The sequence below is a fragment of the Rosa rugosa genome, chromosome 6 (assembly GCF_958449725.1).
Source record: "Rosa rugosa chromosome 6, drRosRugo1.1, whole genome shotgun sequence".
In the NCBI taxonomy this organism is placed as follows: domain Eukaryota; kingdom Viridiplantae; phylum Streptophyta; class Magnoliopsida; order Rosales; family Rosaceae; genus Rosa; species Rosa rugosa.
The window spans coordinates 49,009,514-49,029,030 of record NC_084825.1 but is presented as its reverse complement, the minus strand read 5'-3'; the positions used below and the strand labels follow the sequence as shown (position 1 = coordinate 49,029,030).

At 37.0% G+C, this 19,517-nt stretch overlaps 5 protein-coding genes across 9 annotated transcripts; 4 read left to right on the top strand and 1 right to left on the bottom strand.

The window, feature by feature from the left end:
- Positions 1-451: 451 nt before the first annotated feature.
- On the top strand, positions 452-4,596 carry LOC133715282 (DUF724 domain-containing protein 3-like). 3 transcript variants are annotated; one of them, XM_062141722.1, is made up of 8 exons: positions 452-1,028; positions 1,435-1,848; positions 2,111-2,434; positions 2,667-2,811; positions 2,996-3,096; positions 3,274-3,373; positions 3,524-3,673; positions 3,778-4,596. In XM_062141722.1, the coding sequence occupies exons 1-8, from the start codon at positions 561-563 to the stop codon at positions 4,425-4,427; spliced, it is 2,352 nt and encodes a 783-aa protein (XP_061997706.1). In that variant the 5' UTR covers positions 452-560; the 3' UTR covers positions 4,428-4,596. The 3 variants fall into 3 exon arrangements, with proteins under 3 accessions (XP_061997706.1, XP_061997705.1, XP_061997704.1); XM_062141721.1 differs by having other exon boundaries at positions 2,948-3,096; XM_062141720.1 differs by having other exon boundaries at positions 2,942-3,096.
- A 1,103-nt stretch (positions 4,597-5,699) lies between these two features.
- On the top strand, positions 5,700-10,632 carry LOC133716927 (DUF724 domain-containing protein 7-like). The gene is made up of 10 exons (XM_062143563.1): positions 5,700-5,740; positions 5,847-6,171; positions 6,774-7,236; positions 7,320-7,375; positions 7,673-7,996; positions 8,476-8,599; positions 8,681-8,829; positions 9,232-9,331; positions 9,448-9,540; positions 9,836-10,632. Exons 1-10 carry the CDS (start codon positions 5,700-5,702, stop codon positions 10,444-10,446), a joined length of 2,286 nt encoding a protein of 761 aa, XP_061999547.1. The 3' UTR covers positions 10,447-10,632.
- On the top strand, positions 7,678-9,972 carry LOC133715283 (uncharacterized). 2 transcript variants are annotated; one of them, XM_062141724.1, is made up of 7 exons: positions 7,678-7,996; positions 8,476-8,578; positions 8,681-8,829; positions 9,232-9,331; positions 9,448-9,540; positions 9,625-9,695; positions 9,836-9,972. In XM_062141724.1, exons 1-6 carry the CDS (start codon positions 7,772-7,774, stop codon positions 9,693-9,695), a joined length of 741 nt encoding a protein of 246 aa, XP_061997708.1. In that variant the 5' UTR covers positions 7,678-7,771; the 3' UTR covers positions 9,836-9,972. The 2 variants fall into 2 exon arrangements, with proteins under 2 accessions (XP_061997708.1, XP_061997707.1); XM_062141723.1 differs by having other exon boundaries at positions 8,476-8,599.
- A 186-nt stretch (positions 10,633-10,818) lies between the features above and the next one.
- On the bottom strand, positions 10,819-13,215 carry LOC133718661 (casein kinase II subunit beta-1-like). Of its 2 annotated transcripts, none has more exons than XM_062145525.1 (6): positions 13,098-13,215; positions 12,717-12,886; positions 12,244-12,468; positions 11,796-11,908; positions 11,539-11,704; positions 10,819-11,144 (listed from the first exon to the last, which is right to left on the bottom strand). In XM_062145525.1, exons 2-6 carry the CDS (start codon positions 12,868-12,870, stop codon positions 11,014-11,016), a joined length of 789 nt encoding a protein of 262 aa, XP_062001509.1. In that variant the 5' UTR covers positions 12,871-12,886; positions 13,098-13,215; the 3' UTR covers positions 10,819-11,013. The 2 variants fall into 2 exon arrangements, with proteins under 2 accessions (XP_062001509.1, XP_062001508.1); XM_062145524.1 differs by having other exon boundaries at positions 13,026-13,192.
- A 2,604-nt stretch (positions 13,216-15,819) lies between these two features.
- Positions 15,820-18,375, top strand: LOC133718660 (uncharacterized protein At1g28695-like). Its single transcript, XM_062145523.1, has 3 exons — positions 15,820-16,164; positions 16,265-16,642; positions 17,738-18,375. The coding sequence occupies exons 1-3, from the start codon at positions 16,033-16,035 to the stop codon at positions 18,254-18,256; spliced, it is 1,029 nt and encodes a 342-aa protein (XP_062001507.1). The 5' UTR covers positions 15,820-16,032; the 3' UTR covers positions 18,257-18,375.
- Positions 18,376-19,517: the final 1,142 nt, after the last annotated feature.

Here is a 19,517-nt window from a genome sequence, read left to right as displayed (position 1 = left end):
ACGTGTATGGTTGGAGTTTAGGGTCACTTTTCGGTCTCATATCCACATATCGACCGTTCAGTTTTTAGGTACTAACGTATAGATCATCTTTGTAAAATTTCAGTCAAATTGATGGTCGTTAAGGCATTGATATATATAATGCAAGAGAACCAAGTTATTTTCACTGTAAACAAGAATCAAATCGATGCTAGGACAGTTGTGTTTGACTCAATCGAGCTCACCATTGAAAGCTGTATAAACAAACAATAGAAACCTGCATGTTCTAGTCTAACATATATAGTAAATAGGATGATTAGGGTTAACCATAATAACAGAGAGATCAGGGTTAATTAAGGAATGTTCTGGAACCTAGCGAGATCAACGACATGTCGCTTCCAACACTTGCGACACGTCGCTCAAGAGTGGGAGAGTCAATGATGGGTGGTGGGATATTTGAAGAGAATCTCGAGAACTAAAGTAGAAAAGACATTTGACTCCGCAAAGATCACAGTGGACTTGACACACTGACCGCCGTTTTCTATCACTGCCGGAAAAGAAAAAAAAACCCAAATTCCGGCGAAATGAAGAACCCGAAGGAGGAGATCAGTTGTCTCCCATGTGGGTATTTCAGCCGCGGCGCGAAAGTCGAGGTGCGCGACGTACAAGGTGCATGGTTTCCTGCTCATGTCCTGGACCCAAATCCAAACCCGTCCCCATTCTCGCTTCGGAATCGGAAGCAGAAGTTGCTGGTGGTAGAGTATGAAACTCTCGTCTCCGACGACGACCCTTTGAAGCCGCTGACGGAGGAAATCGAGGTGGGTTTGCTCCGGCCTTCGCCGCCTGCGGAGGAGGAGGAGGGGTTTGAGGTAAACGACGTCGTTGACGCGTTTAATTTGGACGCGTGGTGGCCCGGGGTGGTGATGAGTGTTGTGGGGGACAAGTACACGGTGGGGTTTAAGAGCCCGCCGGATTTGCTGGAGCTTGGGAGCGGCGAGCTGCGGCGGCATTGGGATTGGCGCGGCGGCGAGTGGACTCGCGCCGGGAAGGAGGTAGGTGAATTGGGTTTGGTTGATTTTGATAATGCATGTCGGATTTGGGGGGTTTTTGATGGGTTTATGCATGTGCTCTGTTTTGGGTTTATTTGGGAATTTATGTCTTGGGTTTTGATGGTTTGATTATATGTCTAGCTCAGAAAGATTGAAATTTTTACCTTTTTAAGAACATACTGTTCATGCAATAAGAACCCAGCTGGATTAGCAGTTGCATGATTGTCATTGATGCATTTATTGTTCCATTTCTTAGCAGATGATTGATGAACCAAAGTTGGGATTTTGTATATAATGTGCATCGAGTAATGATGTGATGGTCGAAATTAGTATTCGAGGTTATGTTTGTTTGTCATTCGATTACTTTATGATATATATGGAAAACTGATTGTTTTTATTGATTGTTTAGATGATGATGCAATTGGATTTCAGCCCTGGGGAAGATGTTGAAGTGAACCTACACAGAGAACGTGTATGGTATGCTTGGATACCGGCAATTTATGTTGGTCCATTAGGGGGCAATTCTTTCCTGGTTCGTTATAAGGGTGCGAATAATGGTGATGAAAATGGTTTTGTTAAAGCTGTATCGGACTATCAGATTCGACCTCTCCCTCCGCAGCAAGAGGAAAGAGCTTTTGAATTGTTGGGAATGGTGGATGCATACCAAGATATGTGTTGGTGGGTTGGAGACATTACAAAAGTTCTTACAGAGGAAAGGTATGTTGTCACATTAAGATTCACAAAGCAGGAGAAGCAATTCAGATCGTCAGACCTGAGGCACCACTCAGAATGGATTGGTAGCAAATGGGTGTCTGACCCTAAGGTATGTATGTTTTCGTTTTGTTCATATGGGGATTTATGACTGTGTTTGTTATGGCTGAATCACTCTGTCTGACCCTTATGTTTGGACAAAGGGAAGGATGATGGCGATGATATCAGTCAGTTCATCATTTCAGTCTTTTCTTTTGGATTAGCATCATTATGCAATGTGATTCTGGAAGTTCAGTAAGTTTATGTGAATATGCTGAGAAGTATATATAGACTCAGTTTAGTTTCGAGTGGCTTACCTTTTTGTTTTATATCAGGCACTTGAAAATTCTATTGTCAATGAAGAACGATTAAGATATACAAGAAGCAATTACAGAAACTCCGAAGAAAAAACACCTTGTCATACTAAGTCTCAAATGAAGCAGTCGACTTGTCTTGTGAATAAATCACCTTACGGAAATACGAATAAGAAACTCAAATTATCTGAGCTTTCTAATGATGGCGCAACATTTTCAAGTCCAACTCCTTCAAAGAAGTTAAAAGGGGAACGCTCAGAGGACTCCATATCTCTGTTAGCATTATTTGGCAGGGAAAAATCAATTAAAACATCCAACAGAAAAGGGCCTTTTGAAGATGGAGAGGTAAGTAACTCAAAAAAAAAAAAAAAAAAACATTTGTGTTTGGGATCACATTCCTGAATGTGCTTTACATTACAGTGTTACACAAAGTCAAAGGCCACTCTAAACCTCATTAACTTCTCTCATTCCATCATTTTATAACTTGATAGGAATTGAAGATAGGCATTTTTCTTTGATTTTGTTTCTTCCGACACACGATGTCCCTCATTAGAATTACCCTACATTCCTCTTGCAGAAGTCTGAGCAACAACATGTCGGGCAACTGGATGGTGAAGTAACCACTCCCGTAAAAAGAAGGGGTGGACGACGAAAATCACAAGCTGATAGCCCATCCCCTGGTGTTAGACAGGGTTCAAAGGCTAGACGACCAAAATTGCATGGTGATGTATCCACAAATCTAATTTCGAGACTGATTGACATTAAGTGAAATATTCATTCTCTGTTTATATCTATATACATACTACTATTTATGTATGCTGTAGTTCATATAAGACAAATTTGTATTTTTAGTTTCAGTCAAGAAGAGCAGTGGAATTGACAAAGTATATGAACAAAATCTTGAAGATGAGCATGTAATTAACGGAATTGAATCTTCTGGGATCAGTTCGGAGAATGAAGTAATGGGGGGATCAAAGGCTAGAAGCTCATGTCTGCTCCCTATGGAGGTAAGTCAATCCTGAACTTAATTAGAAGAGAAACAGAACTCAGAACATCATTGTATACAATCTACAGGGCAACAGTAATAGAGATAAAAAATCAGCATCACAAAAAGTATAGAAAAGGGAAAAATGAAAGCTGCTAATTTTTCCACTGTTTGTGGTGTTTGTTCATTACTCATGCAGGATAACCAACAACATAATGAAGATGGAACAAGCAGTGGAATAAAACTGAAGAGAAAACTGCCTATGTTGGTTGTTGAACACTCAAAAGATCCAACAACAGGTAATATCCCAAAGCTACAGAATCCTCACTAAATGGTAGTATATAGAAAGTTTCAATCTGTGCCACATTCTTCGGTGAGAAACACAATTCTCGTTCATAATTGGTCTATCTTTCTTGTCTAAAATTCAGATCTTTTTCTCAAATTTTCAGGTTCTGGAGATTCGGTGAGAGATGGCCGAGCTGTAGCTTCTGTAGAGAAAGTTAAGCTGGCTGTGTCTGGAATTCCTGCAAAGGAACCTGATCATGATCAATCTTTATTTATAAAGGAAGGGAATTCTGTAAAAACCGTGGAGGGATCAAGTAAGATGTCGTGAATTTTTTTATAGATTCCTTTATCTTTACAGTTTTATATACTAACGTCATGTTTGGTTACCCTGCTGGAACTGCCAACCAACAAAATGAAGTAAGTGGAAGAAAAATTGAAACTGGAGTCAAAGGTGATGTGGAGCAAGAAGACAGTCCAAATTTGCCTTTTGTGAAAAGTATCCCACTATGGGAAAATATTGAATCCATGGAAGTATTCAAAAGATTTCCACAGAAGCCGCATTTTCATCCTGTACTGAAAACTAAAGAGGTGTTTCGTGAGGGATCGGCTTTCGGAAAAATGTTAGCCTTTAGCTCTTTGGTAGACCGGACCTCCAAGATACGGATTGGTGATCCTAGAAACGTCATTGATAGCAACTTGGAAGCGACAGTTGAATTGGAACTGCACGGCTTTGATGTTGATGCCATAAAGTGTCGTCTGACTGGGTTGCTAGACCTGAAAGCCAAGCTGGAGGAGCTTCAAAACCAGTCCAAAGTTGTTGAAACCAAGATCACGGCGTGTAGACAAAACACAATCAAGGACACTGAAACTATCAGTAGAATTGACAAGGAGATCAAGGACTTAGAAGCAAACATCAAGGGCTTGAAGAAAAAACGGGCCATGGTTGTGTCAATGTGTTCGGCCAAAGATTCCGAGCTTAGCAAGTTGCAGTCAGAAGCAAAAGTTATCAGTGAAGGCATTCAGAGCATCCAACATGGTTTCGACATACTAGCTGCTGCTCCATTATGATTGCACAGATTGGCTGCTGTAATAAGAATCAGAAGTAATCAGTGAGTCTCTTTAAGTGGGAACTCTTTGCTAATTCTTGTTTGGAGCAAGATTGTCCATGGAGACTAATTTATATGCAATGCCTTTTTAATTTTTTTTGAATAAAACAATGCCTTTTTAATTTGACTGATGGTAGCTCTAGTACTCTGGTCATTCTCAGACTTTGTTTGGTCGGCCGTATGGACATGCATGAGAATTAACCTCTATCTACGTTAAGATATTAGGAACATCAATATTAGAAACATTGTTGATGTTCCCAATGCATTATCGAAGCCAAATTTCACTACCAGACCAATGGTAACAATTGATTAGATGTAAAAAAAAAAAAAAATCCATATTAGTCCATACTCCATAATGCTATTCACCTTTAATAACTATGGCAAGTGTTATAGACTTCTTGGTCACATTTACCTTTTTTTTGGTTTGTATTTTTTTCAAGACGAGAAAATATGTCAAAACACCAATATAAAAGTAAAAAACACCCACCGTATTTACAGACCCTTAACCCTAATTTACATCTTTACTCTCAAAAGTGCATCATCAGTCTTAGTGACTCTATTTACCACTGTCGCCCGTCCGAGCACATACAGAGAATTGAACACGACGAGGCCCCGATTAGGCACCAAATAATTTGTTATTATTTTTCTAATTCAATTTGGAATTATCATTTGTGATGGTTGATTATAATCTTGTCTCTTCTCAATTAGATTCAATCCACTCTACTACTTGACCACAAAAGAATTTGGTTCTAGATTTGATTATGTTGATTAGATTTTGTTTACTTGGGATATTGGTCATAATCTCCAAAACAAAGGAAAAAATTGGAGTCTAACTAAGAAAAAAAATTGGAAGTTCTATGATGCTTCATATATTGAAATTGGAGTTAAAAAATCGTTAGATTACAAACTTTATATGGTGTGCCCTATTGAGTACTGGAGCCAGAACGGTTGGATTGCAATCTGAAATTGTGGTGCGCCCTACAGTAATAAAATCAAACAGATCGACTTTAGAATTTCAATATTCGGAAGCACTTCTCGTCCGTCCATCATCCTAATAAAACAGCAAAATAAATGTCTGAAAACACACGTGTCAGCAACAGAGCTGAGACAGCACACGAGAAGACAAAATCGAATCATCCCCTGTGTTTCATAGGGTCCAAAAGAGTAAGTGCAGTGCCAAAATTGTATAGTAATAATTTTTTCCTCCTTTGAAACTGTGAAGCAACCAATTAAAATGGAGGAGCAGGAGAGCAATGGTGGCCATAACCCTGTTGGGTATCTCACCCAACGTCGAAGTTTGCAGCAAAGAAAAAGGGTCTGAAGGTGCATGGTTCCCTGCAACAATCTTAGAGCCACCAGCAAACTCCTCAGCCTAAAAAAGAAAGACCTTTACTTCCAACAAGGTTTTGATTCAGTACAAGACTCTTGTCTCCGACAAGGACCCCACCAAGCCACTTGTCGAGCACACCACCGTGGGGCTTCTCCGGCCGCCGCCTCCGGCTGACAATGCGGAGGAGGAGGAGAACGACGTCGTTGATGCTTTTCACCTTGAAGGTTGGTGGACTGGGTTGGTGATGAGTGTTGTGGGGGAGAAGTATGGTGTGGGGACGTTTAAGAAACCGCCGGATTATTTGGAGCTAGAGCGCAGTAAGTTGAGGTCACATTGGGATTGGGACCATGGGGTTTGGACCAGAGCCCCAAGACAGGTACTAGTTCTTGGGTCTTCTTGGTAATGATGCATATGTGGGTTTGTTTTTTGATGCAGGGTTTTAGTTGTGCTTTATAAATGCAGGGTTTTAGTTGTGCTTTATAAATGCAGGGTTTTACTTGGGTCTATGTTGGGAATTTACTTGAGGCTTCTTTTGACTAAAGAGCATACATGTGCTCTGCAATAGTTTATTCATTGTCTTACTCTGTTGTTTGGCTGTGGAATTGGTTTTGATTGTTTAAAAAGTTTGAGTCTTTATTCGTTTTCGTAGTTTTTAAGAGCAGTTTGTTATGATTCTTGTGGATAATTTTGTGTTTGAAGAATCCAGATAGGGTAAAGGCGTTTCCTTGATCATTGTAATGAGGTTTGTTATGATTTAATGAATGAAAGCCGTTCTTTTTAGGAAAGAAATAATGACCAGGTTGTGGTTTTGTGTAGTGTGTGGATTTAATGAGGTGATGGTTTTTTGAAATTCATTTGTTCATGACATGTACAATGAATGTAGGAGCTTTTTGTTACTCGAGGGATGACAAAAGTTTTCTTTATGGTATGCTTTTGATGATGATGTAAAAGTAAAACTGATGTTTTTCACTGATTCAGGTGTTGAGGGGATCAAATTACAAGCCATGGACACCAGTTGAAGTGAATCTGGAAAAAGATCATCTATGGTCTTCATGGTTACCTGCATTTTTTATTGGTCAAGTAGGGGGTGACTCTTTTTTGGTGCAATACAAATATAAGACCCTAGAAAATGATGATAAAAATGGTCTTGTTAAAGAAGTTGTAACTGATCACCAGATTCGACCTCGCCCTCCACAGCAAGAGGAAAAAGATTTTCACTTGTCGCAAATGGTGGATGCGTTCTGTGATATGGGTTGGTGGGTAGGGGACATTACAGAAGTTCTTACGCACAAGAGGTACATTGTCACTTTCAGATTCACAAAGGAGGAGAAGGAGTTTTGTCATTCAGAGTTAAGGTGCCACTTGGAATGGATTGGTAAACAATGGGTGACTAGCGGTTCGGTATGTATGCTTTCCTTTTGTTTATACAGGGATCATGGCTGTCTTTAGTTCTGAAAATGTTTGACTAACTTTCTGTCTCGGCGAGTTAATGATTAGTACCTTTAATCTGTTTCCCCATCATAGGGATGTGTTCAAAATTCCCTTCAGAGGTTTCATTTTGCTACTATATTTTCATACAGGTTTCAGAAAAATAGAAATACTGTCCTTGGCACCCTACAATTGGTTGATAATTCTCATTGTTCACAAAATTATAAGAGTTCTCTTACTACATTAATTTCATGTGGCTTACCCTTTTGATGGGGAGAAGGCAAGGATTACAATGGAGTGGTGATTTCATTTATTTTTTTTCCAACTTTGTGATGCAATTTGGATACAGATGGTTTAGTGATGTTCAAGTTGAAGTTACCATGCTGAAAGCATACATAGACCCAAATTAGCCGTAGGTGGCATAATGCTGGTTTTTGTTTTTTTGTCAGGAATTTCAATCTACTAATGATCGTGGAATACAACCAAGACATGCAAGGGAAATTTCCAGTAATTCTGTAGGCAAAACACCTTGTCATACCAAGTTTAGGATGAAGCAATTGAGTCCTTGCATGGATAAGTTACCTTGTGAAAGAACCAAAGACAAACTGAAAATATCTCAGCATCCTAGTGATGATTCAACATTTTTAAGTCCCACTCCCTGCAAGAAATTAAAAGGGGAAGATTCAGAAGACACCTTGTCTCTTGCACAATCCTATCAATGGAAAACCCCAGCTAAAACATCCAAGAGGAAAGGCCTATTTACTGATGAAGAGGTAAGTGGTCTCTCAAGAACGTAACTCAGTGGCATTTAGTCTCCTATTAATGAACGTTCTGTTGGGGTAAACAAACCTGGGAGTCAAGTCTTGCCTCTCTAAACCCCAAGTGCAGGGTTCAGTAATGCTCATTCCTGGGGAAATATTAGAACATATAACTACTCAACTTTACATGTTTCCTGAATTTTTAAAAGAGAAAGGAAACTAGGCCTCTGTAGTTCATATGGGATGATAAATAGATATGTTCCAGCATTAAGCTAAGGTTAATGTTCTCAGAGATGCACCAACTGACCTGGAGGCAGTCCAAGTGGTGCTGTTCTTTTATAGATAATTTGGTTCAGAATTTTTCATTTTAATGTTTCAAAGTAGGGCTGCTATTTTTTAACTAAGAGATGGAACAGCTGTTTCTCATCTGATATTTATTCTTCTGAGTTCTGCATCCGATGTCCTGATGTGAATTCATTTTAATCCTGTGGCAGACGAATGAGCAACAGCAGTTCGAACAACTGGATAGTCTAGCAATCAATTTTGTAAAAAGGGGGAGACAACCAAACTCACAATTTGTAAAACGTGGAAGGAAGGGTATACCCCGAAAATTGCATGGTATAACATCCACAATCCTGAGACGTGCATATGTCCACATTGATTAACGTTAAATGAAATTGTGCGTCTGTGTGTGTGCAGTCAGCAATGGCAGTAAAAGTGTAAGAGGTGACCAAGAATACATTGAAGATGAAAATGTAATGACCAAGATTGAATCTTTTGGTAACCCGTCAGAGCCTGAAGCAATTGGGGGCTTGCATGCTGGAAATTCATGTTTGCTTCCTGTGAAGGTAAGTTTTCTGAGAAGTTTAAATGTAAGACAATAAGACCAATGTGCTTCCTATCAAACAAATGCAAGAGCATTGTGATTTTGAAGAATAAACTTAGCTTTTGAAAATACGAGAAGATGATTCTCCTGAGAGCTAACTCAAAGCATGTCTATTAAAGTAGTGCTGCTTGAAATTTCTTCTTTTATCAAGAAAACAAGATTATCTAAAACTATTCAGTGTTACCTTAATACGCTTTTTTTTGTTCTTAAAGAAACCTGAGTTTCTTTCTTCTTCTTTTTTTTGTGAATCTGGAATTAATTCAAAACTGTTCTGCTTCGCTTATAGTAAATATGGATTTGGATGCATATTACTACCATCTAACTCAATTTTTCTGACTATGATGTTTGTTCTTCACTCATTTAGGAGATTAAACATGGTAATGAAGATAAAGTGAGCAGTGGAATAAAAGGGAAGAAAAAACAGGCTGAGTTACTTGTTCAACACCCAAAAGATCCAGCAGCAGGTGTGTGTAATATGTCAAAGCTAGACATCACTTGCTAGATGGTTATAGATTGGAGATCTCTAATGTGCTAAGATTTGGTTGTGAGGAACTTAATGACTCTGGATCTGTGGCTGCAGGTTGTATGAATGATATACTTGAAAAGCCTGCAAATCCAAGGGGGAACCAAAACCTGGCAACTTACCAAAGAAAGAAAAGGTTCAAACTGACAGGTATAAGAGGCTCACAACCTGAAAATTCCTTCTGTGCACTATGGAAATAGAGCATTGGTATCCTGAAAAACATTGGTTTTGTAGGTGTAAAGCATAACGGAACTGGAGTTTTTACTGATGTTGAAGTGTCCAAGCTAATGTTGTTGAACATATAGGTATGATAGAACATGACAAACCAATATCAATAAACCCTAAACCCTATGTCTTATTTTGCTTATTATAGTTGAATTGTGATAATTTCAAATAGATTCCTTTGGCTGTAGTCTGTTTGATTAACATCAAGATTGTGATCTAGGTAACCCTGCTGGGACTGTCAACCAACAAGAAAAAAGTCCAAATCTGCCTTTTGTGAAGAATTCTCCACTATGGGAACATCTTGAATCCATGGAAGTATTCAAAAACTTTCCGCAGAAGCCGCAATTTCATTTTGCGGTGAACTTGAATCCTGTATTTCGTGAAGGAGCAGCCATCGGCAGTATGTTAGCCTTTGCTTCTTTGGTTGAGAAGATTTCCAATTTACGAGTTGATGATCCTAGAGAATTAATCGAAAGCTATTTGAAAGGACTAGTTGAAATGGAATTGATGGGATTTGATGTCAAAGCACTAAGGCATCGTCTGACTGAATTGCTAGACATTAAAATAAAGTTGGGACAGCTTCAGAAACAATCAAAGGAAGTTAAACTTAGGATCACAGGGAGTACTCATGACACAACCACCTATGATGAAACAATCACTGGGATTGACAAGAAGATTAAGGACTTACAAGAAAAACGGATGATGGCAGTGTCAATGAAAGAGGTCAAAGTTTCTGAAATTAGCAGGTTGCAAGCAGAAGCAACAGCTATCAATGAAGACATCCAGAGTATCAGGTGTGATTTTGGAAACCTAGTGGCTGCTGAATGGTGATTGATTCCTAGTGTTCCCTTTAGATGATCACTCAGTTTGCTAACCCTTATTTTGTTTGGACAAGATTGTCCATGGAAATATTATACCCATTTGACTTGTTCAGTGATGGAATTTGGTACCAATCCGTGTGGTAACAGCTATGATCCCCTGAATGCTGGTATTAGGAGTCTATGCCACCATATTATTAGCCAGTTCTAAATATATATCAAAAATCTATTCACTCTTTCTAGTAAAGCTTTTAGCCTATACTTTAGCTAGCCTCTGCCACTTCAAAGGTTCTAGTTACTTAAGAAAGTAAATGGCCACCATGCATGCACATTTCCTCTGCCACTTCAAAGGTTCTAGTTACTTAAGAAAGTAGATGGCCACCATGCATGCACATTTCAATTAAATCATGATCCGAATGAATGGCATTTTCTACATGTAACCGCAATAAGGATTTCTGTTCCGTGTTGAAAGAATCAAGTTGATGCATATATCATTGCGTACCAGCAATTGCACAGCCTAAACAAGTTAAAAGCCTTCCTGAACTACTCAGTGCAAAGAATGAGAACTGCCCTCCGCTGTCTATTTCTTGTGGACTTTGAAGCCAAATATTCTTGGAGCATAGCTCTGACTTGCCTTCTCTGGCTTAAGATGCCCATAAGTCAAGAAAAACAGGTGAGGAAACGTGGTTCCAAAATATGCCCCATCGATTTCTAAACTTGTCAAGGAAACATTGTTTTGTGTTTTGAAGTACAAGAAATCATATAAGATTGGGTCCTAGTCTTACCAGTTTACTTTTTTTTTACTGTGTATTCAGATGTTTCCAGTCTTGGTCACAAGTCAAATTTCATCAATTTGAAGTTAAAAATCACCTGTGAATCGCACTTCTAAGGGCTTCACTCATGTTGGGCAAGCCATTTGGCCAAGGGAGAGAGCCGAGAGCCATTGCACTGGTGATTTTTAATGATAATTTGACGAAACTCCACACCAGTCACCAAGATTGAAAACACATTGATCTTGTAACCATGGAGCAAAGTTAAAATTCAGCCAAATCAGGTAGACCGAAAGATGACTTTAACCTTAGACATATGCAATGGTTAAGGATACGTTCTTGGTGTCTGGATTGTGGAGAGTAGATATCTTCACACCTGGGACAGTATATTTTGACGGTAGTCAATCTTGGAATGTCAGACTCACCTACAGGTAGACATCTTTGTTTGTTGCAGTTTACTCTTGGACATCTACCAAAATCATAGTTCCTGTACTTCTCCAACTAAAATTGCACAACAGTATTAGCTACCAGAAGCTTGGAATCATATATTAAGAACTACCATGGGTCCATGGTTAACATAAATAAATCTTACCATTGCAGAAATTCCTTTAGTAGTTGTTATGTATCTGGCATGAATCAAACCGTAGAGCATCTCTGCCGCTGATTCGATCAAGTTATTCTGCTCATGATCATGTAAGGTACCATCTATTTGATCCCAAAGGAAAACAAATTACTCAACTCGATCAAACATGAAGCACTAGCTAGCACATATAACAAATTCAACATTCTTAAAAAATTACATATATTATACTGTGACTAGACTCCACAAATGTGCTTTAGTGCTTACCAAATTTTGTTCATCGAAAGAATGTGACAATTCTTCTTATCTAGTCAACCAAGATAGTGATCTTATATTCTTATGTGCGCGGACGGTGAACAAATTTGGTGACTCTAGAAGTAGCAATGCAATTGAAATCGCAGGATTACGAAATATAATATTTCTACAAAGCGGTCATGGAAAATGGCCAGGTAAGTTTTACCGATATCAGAAGACTCAACGTCCAAAATCATATCCAATGCGTAATCATAGAATGGCACTTGATTTCTCAAACCAGAGCGGTTGAAATCGTCTAGGATATAGTCGTCGTCAACTTCACAGAAGAATTCATTCCCTTTTTGATTGCAGAACCATGATATCCAAGATGAATCTTCTTCTTCATCAAAACGTCTAACGTCTGAATCTTCGCAACTTGTTTCAGATTCCTCTGCAATTAGATGAAGACCAAGACAATTGCATGTAAAACAAAACTGAGAAATAGAGTGATAATGTCCGCTTCCAAAATTGATTAATTAACACCAGACGTGGATTAACAAGTCCAAACAAGTTGGTTAATAATAAATATGAATTCTCTGAACAAAATGCTATCATAGATATGTATGCACACACACGCATATGTAATTGTATAGAAATATGCATACACAGGTAGGTATTGGGTGTATGAAAGAAACTGACCCTCTTCAAAGAATAGATTGTTGTCATTGTAATGGCCAATTGCAGCAAATGACGTGGAGGGAGTGTATGAAGATTTGTCTTTCAAAGCCGGTTCAGAATGTGATCTAACCACACCACGTAGATGATGATGATGATCCCCTTTATCTTTATGCATAGTCTCCCTCTAGCTCCTAAAAATTAATATGCAATAATCTCTGTCATATCAAGATTCAATAGCTTTAACCTCCAAAAGAAAAGTAATATCCAGAAAAGATTGAAACAAGGCAAACCCTAATATATATTTTTTTAAGGAACCTAGTATTATATTACCAGAGAAATGAAGCAATCAGACATAAGAAACCCCCACAAACTTCAGAGAAAAAGGAAAAGCTAGAAATGTACAGTGAGGTTTGGGCGTCCGGCTCCGGATAGTATGTAGACGGTGACTTTGATGTACATTTGGATCTGGCAACCTAATGAAACTTTGGATCTCTTTTTCTCTATTCAGGAAAAAAAAAAAATCGAAATGAAAAAAACAAATCATTTTAGCATATAGACATGGTTACATTGCATATTCTTTTTTTTTTTTTTTTTTGAGTAATTATATATACACATCCCTCTTTTATTAATACACACACCCTATAAAAAAAAATTTGCTATTTTTTTCCCATGTTTCCTTTCCTACCCTTCCTTTTTCTCCCTCATCTCTCTCCAACAATTTTTTCTCCTTTTTGTTTTTTGATTTATTGTGGACTTAAATTGCTAATTAATTTCGACAAATTAATATGGTGATTACTAATCATCATTCTTCTTTCTCACATCAATGAGGTTGGTATATGGTTAATTAGAAGATTGAATAACTTAATTTTATTACCTTTATTGTTCTTCTAATTGAAAAACTTGATGCCTCTAAGATTTTAAAAGATTCAATGTCAATATCTTCATGATCCATATAATCATGGTCAATATTAAAATCGGTAAAGAATGAGCCAGGATGGTTGTTTTGCAAACCAAGTTGATGATGATGTATTCATGTATCTAAGATATATTTGATGGTTTTATAACCTCTTTCAATATGTTTCAACCAATTTAGTTGCCTGCTAATTCTTCATGTGGATCACAATTATTTCATCTACTATTGACGTCCTTCACTTATTATCTTGAAGCGAGATCGACTGTATCATGCAAACGAGGAGAAAATTTGACCCTATAAGAATATCTTTAATTAATATTTTGATATAAAAAACATTTCATTCTTATTTTATTTTTGTGAATTGTTCTTTGTTTTTATTTTTATTTGTTTATTATTTATTTATCAATGAGGAGGGGCATAGATGGAAGTTTGATGATAAAAACTGTAGAGAGTGTGTATTAAGTAATAAGGGATGTGTATTCAAAATTTCTCTCCTTTTTTTTTTTTACTGCGATACAAATATAGGGAAATCACATTTCAAAAAACTTATATATCTTTTTCTTTTTTCTTTTTTCTTTTTTGAGAAGAAAAAAAAACGTATATATCCAGGTGACATGGAATAGCATTCATTATCCATGCCCTAACTGGCATAGTAATGTTCGACTGATCATGAGAAATCTGCTTGGCATATGGTAGGAGATGAGTCTCTGCATAAGATCATTCACTGATATAGCATGACATTACGACACTTTAACGGCCACGCCGATGTTACTGGAAATTGAAAATGTGAAAGGTACGTTCTGATCTATCAGTTAAACTTACTATATTGTTAACCTATGGCATCACATATGCATTTGTTTTTGCTTTTGGTAAAATATACATTTAAACCAACCGATAAAAAGAAAGTAGAGTACTGCATGATTGACAAACAAGCATTACATCATGTATATGTAGTACTAAATGGGGTAAAAGGGTTGGGATTGCTCCGGCAGTTGGAAGGTCGACGAGCCGAGACCAAATCTAAACCTAGAGGGTCAGATATTAGAATCCTAGGAACCCTCTTTGTCAAGTTTCTAATTCACCAGCACACATTTAATTTGGTCAGGGTTGGCAACCTAATAGGGGGTTTGGTTATCTTTGTGAACAAAAAAGGAGATATTTGGCAACTAGCGTGGTAGGTAAGTATCTTAATTTAAAAAAAAAAAAAAAAGGAGATATTTGGCAACTAGCGTGGTAGATCTTAATTTAAAAATAAAAAAAAATCTTAATTTAATTCCTTTTTTTTGGGATAGAATATGGGTGTCAATCCACAAAAAGATAAAAATGCCTACAATAACTCACACACAATTGGATAAAAATATGCAATCCCAAGTGCTTTTTTTTTTTTTTTGAAAAGGGTAATCCCCAGTGTTTACCCAGCACCTACGTCCTACGGTCTTCAAATAATTCGTCCAACCCTAAAGATTTGATAAAGGGTGCATTTATTATTCTTTTTAGCTGATTTTCTTCAATTAAGTCCATTACTGTATATGAAAAAGTGTTATAAAGAAAGAGATTTGTTGGCATAATAAGGCAAGAAGAAAAAACACACTTCCGCTCAAACTATAGCCCCAACCCCAATTAATTAATTCACCAATCTCGTTAAAAAAATAAACCATATATATACATAATGTAGATATATACAAAAAATTAATGTCCTCTTAACACTTAAGGTTCATGCGGCGTCCATTCTTTATACATTTTTGATTTGTTTCCTATATAGATTTAATCTCCCCCTAATCGAATTCTTTTAAATTTTAGTAAATACTTAATGAAAAGTATTTTTTGGTAAGTACATAATTATGAGATTTAATTAACATTTCTATCTCTTGTATTAATTTACTTTTGAATTTCTTGTTCATCATACGTTTTAGATCGATTTATGTATTTAATATATAATTATGACTACATAAGAAGACTGGAGGGGGGGTCCAATTGGCTAAGATTGTGCAAGTTATATATGATTTCATAGAAATCATTCATTAATTAGCTAATCAGCTTAAGTCTTTTGATATCCAAAGGACAACGATCTAAATCTGTGTCTAGTTGGGGTGGTTATTAGTCAATTTTCTATTAGTAAAATAATTTTTCAATAGAGTCCGTTACTCGATTTGACAGTGTAAAGATAAAAGATGAGTTGGAGAAGGAATCTACGTACGCAAGAAACACATGCCTACTCAAACTCAATTAAGGTTAAATTCACCAAAATCATGCCTAACTAGCTATGAATCACGCATATTGCTTGCCGTGGTCAGTTTATTCCAGTTTTCATGGGTGCAGAGGCCTAATGAATCTTCAATATATGGCCGAAGACCTTTCATCTATAAGAAGCTTGCTAGTTCCCATCACACCTTAAATAGCTTATTGATTAATAACAAGCAAGGCATGGAAAGTAAACAGTTTGCAATATTCTTCCTTCTGATATTTGCTGGTTTAGTATTGCTCGTGTTCAATCAGAGCTCGAACGGATCCAATCCATTCTTTCTTGCCCGCCAAATATGTCAAACCTCTAAACAGGTAAGTTATGCTTAAGCATCTTAATCTCTGATTATCATTTTTGTTTCTTGTTTCAAATTTTCAATAATTCAATCTAATCATCTTTATGATTTATATATAGGTCAATGACACGAGCAGGAGCGATGCTCTTGAATCAGCTTTGTCTGAGGCTTCCATGGAAAACAAGACTCTGATCATTGCGATTATAAACAAAGCCTACGTAGAAGGAGATAAGCCCATGCTTGACTTGTTTTTAGATGGTTTTTGGCTTGGAGAAGACACAAGGAACTTGATTAATCACCTACTTCTTGTGGCGGCCGATCAAACATCCTTTGAACGCTGCAAGTTTCTCCATCTTCACTGCTACAAGCTTGAGACTGCCGGAGTCGATTTTGATGCTGAGGAAGTGTACATGTCTCAAGATTTTATCAAGATGATGTGGAGGAGAACTCTCTTTCTCGGAGAGACACTCAAGAAAGGCTATAGTTTCATATTCACGGTGAGTCTATTTCTTAGTTTAAATTTCTTGACATATTCAAAGAGAAAAGATCACACCTAATCAATTGTCTAACAACTTACTGTCACCAAAGTAAAAATTAATTACTATTGTGAGTAGTTGGCCTACAATCGTGGGCAAAATTTTAGATTCACATCATTAACTAGTGGTCAGGCGAAATGTATTATGGATCATAGACATTATTGCATGACCTCTTATACTATGTTGAGTATAATGTATATTCATATATTCCTTATGCTACCGTATAGGTATTGCTCACTTGTCCAGGAAAAATATGCCTATTTCTAGATAACAATTTGCCAAGCTTTTGGTCAAGTTCTGCTAACCTCAATTTGCTAAAAAAATATGCCTTTTTACGCAAAATCCGATGACAATTATATATAGAAAATTAAAATAAAAATTATGAAAAGTCACCAAATACACCAAATATTTCGTGGAGGATGTGACATATGGGTTGTACCTCATAGAGCGAATGATAAAAGAATTTGACGTTTTATTGTGTAGAATCATATGTAATACATTCTTGAAATATTTTGTTCTTCTGGCTATAATAGATATCGAGAATGTTAAGCATCTCCAACAGTGATAGCTATCTTCATAGCTAAAAGTAGCTAAAATTAGAATATAGCTAGTTGAATATTGAGTTATGCTCCAGCAGAATACCTAAATCTCAAGTTAAATTTAACTTTTAGTTAAATTTCTCTTTTCTCTAGCTAAATATAGCTAGGTCTTTTAGCTAAACCTAAATTTAGCTTTTGTTTAGCTAGTCTGCTGGAGATCAAACTTAGTCTAAAATTAGTTAAATTTCAAATTTTTTTTGAAATAAGTATTCTGTTGGAGATGCTTATGTTGTAAGATTAGACGTCACTCTAACTCGATTTAAAAAAAGAACCAGTTTGGTTAATGATTTCAAAATGACAATCTTAAAGAACAATATCAGCGCGATTAGATTTTTAAAAACATTTTCTTTCTCGTTGATATCATTATGGTTATATAGTAGATGAATCCAATTCAAGCTCATTAGGTTATGGACTTAAAAATTAAAATATAATTTTTAATCCAACATTTCATTCACAGGATGCGGATGTAATGTGGCTACGGAATCCATTTCCAAGGCTCAAGTACAACCAAAGCATAGATAGCTTAGATCTCCAGATCAGTACTGATAAATTCAACGGCGATCAGTGGTCTGAAGCCAACCCCATCAACTCAGGCTTCTACATTGTGCGGTCCAACAACAGAACAATCTCATTATTCGACAAGTGGTACGCCAGGAAAAACGACTCCGCCGGATTGAAAGAGCAGGATGTTCTAAACAACATGATCCGGGAAGGTGTTTTCAAGGAGTTAGGCCTCAGAGTGAGGTTTTTGGACACCCTTTATTTCAGTGGCTTTTGTGAAGTCAGCAGGGACTTCAAAGCTGTCACAACCGTTCATGCTAACTGTTGCCGCACAATAAGCGCCAAGGTGGTGGATCTGACGGCTGTGATTCACGACTGGAAGAGGTTCAAGAGCTTAACTAACTCAAATCAGACGTCGATTTTGCAATGGACTAACCATGTAGCCTGCCATAACTCCTGGAAACGTCACCGTTAACCTAATATGTATGTATTGCGTTTTCTGAGGAAAAACTGTGTATAATTACCAATTTAATCCACCGACGTGTTTGGTTAATTTGCAAGATTCACGTTTTTTTTTTTAAATTCGCAGTCTGTGGCCGCGGAAATGAGATTAATCAAGGTAGGGGAGACCTGCTTTTAAAAATCCACGTTCTCTTAAGTCTTAACGCAATTAAGGAGCAGCGACAGTTTAATGAATTTTTTATTATACGCGAAATATCCCTACTGAATTTTGCATTTACACCTTCTATCCCATTCTTTCTTCAACGCTCTGGCTCTCGCTCACAGCTCTTCTTCACTCGTTCTTCTCCCTATTAATCTGTTCTCCTCTTTGCCTATAAAAAGTGACTCTTCAATTCTTCTTTCATTCAACGATTAGTGTGAATTCAGAACTCAGATACTTCTAATTAATCTAGCGTCAGCTGCTCATCTTTTTTTTGATAATTTGCATTCTTCTTCTTTCTTTGAAGTTCTGGGGTTTATTTCTTTTCATATCTAGCTCTTTAAGAAAAGGCTCCAGAGGGTTTATTGAGATCATGGACCTTCCCTTTCCTACATTGGAATCATTATGTAATTACTCTTATAATTTTAGGTGGGCAAAGTAGAAATCTGAAATGATTCTTCAGTTGGTGAAATCTTGTTGATTTTAGCAGCCAAGGCTTCTAATGCTATATCATGACGGCTTTTAGTAGCCAAGGCTTCTAATGCTTATAGATATAGCATGTGCTCTGTAGCTTGTGATGGTAGCCAAATTGATTTTTCAATTCACCAGCTCCCATCTCATATTTTGTTCTAAATCATGACTGTTACAACTTACAAGCTCTCTGGATCTAATTCTAATGAATAATCATTGCTGGATATGTTGCAAATTAAGAATCAAAGATAGAGAAATAAGAGTTTCATTTTGTGCTATGTATATCGAAACTAAAGTAAAAGTTGATAGTAATATTGAGCTAATTAACATGCCAAATACCAAACAAATGAACCGAAGTACTTTAGCATCTATGTCTATTTTGGTTATTTTATACGGTGACATTAGGTCTACATGCACTAATAGTTACCAAACACATTACGATTGCTTTTTATGATTATATATATTTTAAAAATGCAATTACCAAACACTCTACTGATTTATTTTACTGCTAATTATTCTCACAACTACTTTATTTTACAACAGATTATTCTCACAGTGATACCAAACTTAGCCTTAAGTTTTAACTGGCCTCGATCTGCTATAA

Excerpts from the sequence above, each read along its gene's own strand:
- LOC133718661 (XM_062145525.1), bottom strand. The coding sequence starts at position 12,870 with ATGCATAAAGATAAAGGGGATCATCATCATCATCTACGTGGTGTGGTT. Across the intron at positions 11,909-12,243 it reads CGTTGAGTCTTCTGATATCG|ATGGTACCTTACATGATCAT; the intron begins GTAAAACTTACC and ends GGGATCAAATAG. Across the intron at positions 11,705-11,795 it reads CTAAAGGAATTTCTGCAATG|TTGGAGAAGTACAGGAACTA; the intron begins GTAAGATTTATT and ends GTGCAATTTTAG.
- LOC133715282 (XM_062141720.1), top strand. The coding sequence starts at position 561 with ATGAAGAACCCGAAGGAGGAGATCAGTTGTCTCCCATGTGGGTATTTC. Across the intron at positions 1,029-1,434 it reads GGACTCGCGCCGGGAAGGAG|ATGATGATGCAATTGGATTT; the intron begins GTAGGTGAATTG and ends TTGATTGTTTAG. Across the intron at positions 2,812-2,941 it reads TAGACGACCAAAATTGCATG|TTTCAGTCAAGAAGAGCAGT; the intron begins GTGATGTATCCA and ends TTGTATTTTTAG.
- LOC133716927 (XM_062143563.1), top strand. The coding sequence starts at position 5,700 with ATGGAGGAGCAGGAGAGCAATGGTGGCCATAACCCTGTTGG. Across the intron at positions 5,741-5,846 it reads GGTGGCCATAACCCTGTTGG|AAAGACCTTTACTTCCAACA; the intron begins GTATCTCACCCA and ends AGCCTAAAAAAG. Across the intron at positions 7,997-8,475 it reads GCCTATTTACTGATGAAGAG|ACGAATGAGCAACAGCAGTT; the intron begins GTAAGTGGTCTC and ends ATCCTGTGGCAG.
- LOC133715283 (XM_062141723.1), top strand. The coding sequence starts at position 7,772 with ATGAAGCAATTGAGTCCTTGCATGGATAAGTTACCTTGTGAAAGAACC. Across the intron at positions 7,997-8,475 it reads GCCTATTTACTGATGAAGAG|ACGAATGAGCAACAGCAGTT; the intron begins GTAAGTGGTCTC and ends ATCCTGTGGCAG. Across the intron at positions 8,830-9,231 it reads CATGTTTGCTTCCTGTGAAG|GAGATTAAACATGGTAATGA; the intron begins GTAAGTTTTCTG and ends TCACTCATTTAG.
- LOC133718660 (XM_062145523.1), top strand. The coding sequence starts at position 16,033 with ATGGAAAGTAAACAGTTTGCAATATTCTTCCTTCTGATATTTGCTGGT. Across the intron at positions 16,165-16,264 it reads TATGTCAAACCTCTAAACAG|GTCAATGACACGAGCAGGAG; the intron begins GTAAGTTATGCT and ends ATTTATATATAG. Across the intron at positions 16,643-17,737 it reads GCTATAGTTTCATATTCACG|GATGCGGATGTAATGTGGCT; the intron begins GTGAGTCTATTT and ends TTTCATTCACAG.